Raw genomic sequence first — 4,010 nt, 5'->3', positions numbered from 1 at the left:
AACTGATAAAATATGTATATTTAACCTAACACTACTCACGAGCGATTTTCGAACACTTCATGAAATATAATGCCATTGAAAAAAGATGATGAATTATCCAAATGCTGGTCTGACATACATACATAACATCACGCAATTCAATTCTAAAATATTAAGGAGACACAATACTATGAAGCACTACATTCGTCTAGATTTACTGATTCATGTGCGTCGTTATTTTCAAAAGATATAGAGGATATTTGTTGGTTTCGGTAGCATATCGAATTTAATTCACGAGTGATCATAGAAATTTATATTTTCACGAGTGGCGTAGCCACGAGTGAAAATATTTTTTTCTATGATCACGAGTGAATTAAATTCGATATGCTACCGAAACCAACAAATTTTCTTTTTATTTTATGCTTATTTTTGTAGTTTTGTTAATTTTCCGAATTTGCCTCATTAAGTTTCCCCGTGGGGTGCCTCAATTTTTAGAACGCACACAGAACTTACTACACAAGAAAATAGTTCACATCTGTAAAAAGTGTATTACTATTAAAATCAATGTTTTATTCAACATATATCTTTTTCATACTTTATACATTCAATATTATTACAAACAATAGTTTAATTTAAATTATTATGAAATTAATAGTGTTGCATATACTGGCGTAGTAATTTGTGTATTCAACTGATCTCAAAGTTACGAAAGTGCTCGCCATGTTGAACAACACTTTTACGACTTGCTGGATTAATAACACATAACTGGATTAAACTAGGAACGCAAACATATTTCAACAGTGTTTTTGTGCTTAATGGTTTCGATATCAATCACTGTCACTCTCTGCAATAAGACGGATTCGCTTGTAGTGTCGCTGTACAGGGGAATCTGCGGTTACCGCCGGTGTACGGGATGGAGATTGCCTCTGGTGATTGACTACGTTCTGTGTCTGGGAAAGGCCCATGTAAGATTCAGAGTTGTGAAAATTAAATGTTACATTGCCCTGGAAATGTGAGTTGACAAAAAATCCTCGGGCCATCGGAAAATCACTTGATGCAGGTGTGGCTGACGCAGTGGCAGTGGCTGTGCGGTTGTGCTTTTCAACTGACTGGTTTGAATGAGAAAGTATTTTTGAAATATTTTTTGACTGTTCCTTGTTCAAACTGCTGTAATTATTTAAGCTGTTAATATTTCTGTGCCCTGAAATCTGTATTATTTGATGAGCAGGAACATTCTCGTCATTCAGCTTCTGAATCAAGTGCTTTCTTGCACTGAAAAAAGTTTATATCTATGGTAAAAATAAAATCAATATTCAACGGTACACATGACATATTACATAAGATATAAGTTGTAATTGTTTTGTGTGCTCTTGAAACACTTCAATAAATACATGGTGGTCTGTCAAGTACTGGATGTAATGGAACCGGAAAGTAGAGGAATAGTACTAGTCGAGTACAGGAGATTTTATGAATTAAAATTTTGAGTGTTGTAGCATGTAAATTGGACAAACAACACCTATTTAATAAATGGGAGGTAAGTGATTTTTATTATATATTTTAGTCTTGTTATGAAAGTAGTGTATATAATATGGGGTTTTGACCTGTATGGGGTGATTCTTGGCTCTTGAATACCAGCATCTGTTTTCATCTCGGTCATTATGCTGTATAGCTTGTTTATTCCCATGGCAGACTTCCTGAACCAGCATTGCTGTGTCTTGTTGCCAGGAGTTAAGAAGAAGGGGCTGTCTTCTGTCATCATGTCAACAGGGCGTTTGTTGGCATATAGCTTGTAGAGATGCACCGGATCTCTGTCAGGTTGTTCGGGAACTGCATATGCCCGTGGCTTGACTTTCCTATGAATAGTTAAAATGTGTGTTGCATTAAATGTTTTGTTTAAATTAAATACTATTCCACCAAAAGTGAAGTCTACTGTATATTAATAATACAAATAAGAATTATATTGTAAAAAAAGGTCTATAAATTCACTTGTGATAATAGAAAATATATATTTTCAATTGTGGCTTCGCCACTCGTAAAAATAATAATTTCTATGATCACTCGTGAAATAAAATCGATATTCTACCTTAACCAACAAATATCCTCCATGTTTGTATTATTTTTACTAAAGAAAAATTCCATTTAAATATTTTATAAACAGTACCAGTTTTTATATAAATAAAAAATTATCAATTCAGATTTGTGTACAAATATATTAAAGTAGGAAAATCACCTTATATCCCTAGGATTTTCACCAGTACGGGTTTTTGTCTGACGCTCAGTGTCGAAGGTGATGAATTCTTCACCAGTTTCAAAATCGATTCCAAGGCTGACATCACCCCAGCATAGGGTGTGAATTTCCTTGCCGGTTCTCATCCCAAAATGGGTTGTACATATAAGCCACAGTGAGTGTAATAGAGCTCTTGGGCTTGATTCTCCCAGAGTTTTAGCTGCGTACATAGCTTCAATATGTTCATTTGTTAATGCCTGGGCTTGATGCGGTTTATTTCCATAACCTTCTTTTTTCAGAGCTTTTTGTTTACTTTTTAATACTTCCCTCACTTTGGCAAATTCAGGGTCATTTATCAAAGAGTGCTTGTAGTTCATGTGCCTTAAATGCCTGTCGATTGAGCTTAAAAATGCCCTCAAAGATGTGGGTTCATACTCTGATCCATCTTTTTTAGTCACACCCAACAAAAACTCGCAGACCAGAGGGTTCAATTCATGAGGAGGTATAGTTTCAATATTTCTTGCCTCATTTTTGTGACTTTTTAGGAAAGTTTTGAAAAGTCTGATGTCATTGTCGGTTTTCTTTTTTGTATTTAAATTTTCGTTTTCAAGCAGAAAGCTATCCACACTTACAGATCTGAAATTCCTTGTTGGTGTTGATGTTGGGTTTTGTTCTTTTTCTTCCTGTGTTGATGCTGTTACCAGTGGATGTGGGGCTGATGTTGCTGCTCCTGCTGTTGGTGCTGCTGATGTTATTTCTTGTGATTTTGAAGCGCTGTCATCATCTTGTTCATTCATTTCATTAAAAAAGTCATCAAAGTCAAAGATACTTGAGAAAAGAAGATTTATTTCATTGTTTTCCAATTCATCCATTGTTGTTAAAGAGTTAAGCAGCAGACGAAATAATTATGTTTAAGGGAGGTAAATGTGTGTTTCAGGTTCAAGTAGACTAGTCTCCCTTGAATGAAAATTGCAATTGAGGCTCACCATGGGGTTATTGGGGAAGTAGTTCCAGTATCTAACTGAAACAGTGAAAAATAACGATATTTTTCACTGTTATGTTTCACTGTTTGAAACAGTGAAATACCACTTTTATTTCACTGATATTTCTCTATAAACCACCGGAAAGCATAAAATAAAAATAGTTAACCGAATTTAAACGCTGTTTATACACCTTACATAAAATGTCTTAGGCGAAATGCACTTTAAACCAATATTGTTTTCTTTTGCACAATAAAATAAGCTATTCAGATATCAGGACGTAGACAAACGAGCATAAAACACTTGTTTAACCTACCATAAGGCGCTTATATTGCATCTGTGATTCCTGTGTGAGTGATAAGAAAACAGCTGTTTGTATTTTATCATATGTGGTATCTTTGTCATGCAATAAAATATTGCGCACAATTTTTTTCAAATGATGCTATCTATGACCGCACATCTTTTACATTTTTCTATTTTTATTAACTACAAAGAATCTGAGAGAATGAACAAAACTGAACAATTGTATACAATTCCTGATAACGCTAGGTGGCCTTAACTGTTTTTAATATAAAACTCAATCAAACGTTATTTAAAATAGATAAAACCACTACGCATTAATTGCCCAGCATGTTTTAAATTTACGTCATGACCTTGACTTCAACTGCAATCATTTAGTATGTAAAGTTTTGCATTGTGTGGCTTGTATTTTGCTTTGTAGGCTTGCTTATACAAATGACTAGCGTAAAGTAATTCAAGTGTGTATCCCGAGATAATGTTTCTCAGGTTTCCTTGTTCTTATATGATCTACCATTATATATAAT

The 4,010-nt window shown here is 34.2% G+C and overlaps 1 protein-coding gene across 1 annotated transcript; it reads right to left on the bottom strand.

Moving 5' to 3' along the window:
* Nucleotides 1-528: 528 nt before the first annotated feature.
* Nucleotides 529-3,329, bottom strand: LOC127873103 (uncharacterized). Its single transcript, XM_052416718.1, has 3 exons — nt 2,210-3,329; nt 1,581-1,832; nt 529-1,251 (listed from the first exon to the last, which is right to left on the bottom strand). Exons 1-3 carry the CDS (start codon nt 3,076-3,078, stop codon nt 807-809), a joined length of 1,566 nt encoding a protein of 521 aa, XP_052272678.1. The 5' UTR covers nt 3,079-3,329; the 3' UTR covers nt 529-806.
* Between the last annotated feature and the right edge of the window lie 681 nt (nt 3,330-4,010).

This window comes from Dreissena polymorpha, chromosome 1 (assembly GCF_020536995.1).
Source record: "Dreissena polymorpha isolate Duluth1 chromosome 1, UMN_Dpol_1.0, whole genome shotgun sequence".
NCBI classification, from domain to species: domain Eukaryota; kingdom Metazoa; phylum Mollusca; class Bivalvia; order Myida; family Dreissenidae; genus Dreissena; species Dreissena polymorpha.
Note: the sequence above shows the minus strand (reverse complement) of the source record. Positions and strands in the feature narration are given on the sequence as shown.

Coding starts and splice junctions, on each gene's coding strand:
- LOC127873103 (XM_052416718.1), bottom strand. CDS start 3,078: ATGGATGAATTGGAAAACAATGAAATAAATCTTCTTTTCTCAAGTATC. Junction 1,833..2,209: donor GAAAATCCTAGGGATATAAG/GTGATTTTCCTA, acceptor AACTATTCATAG/GAAAGTCAAGCCACGGGCAT. Junction 1,252..1,580: donor CCAAGAATCACCCCATACAG/GTCAAAACCCCA, acceptor AACTTTTTTCAG/TGCAAGAAAGCACTTGATTC.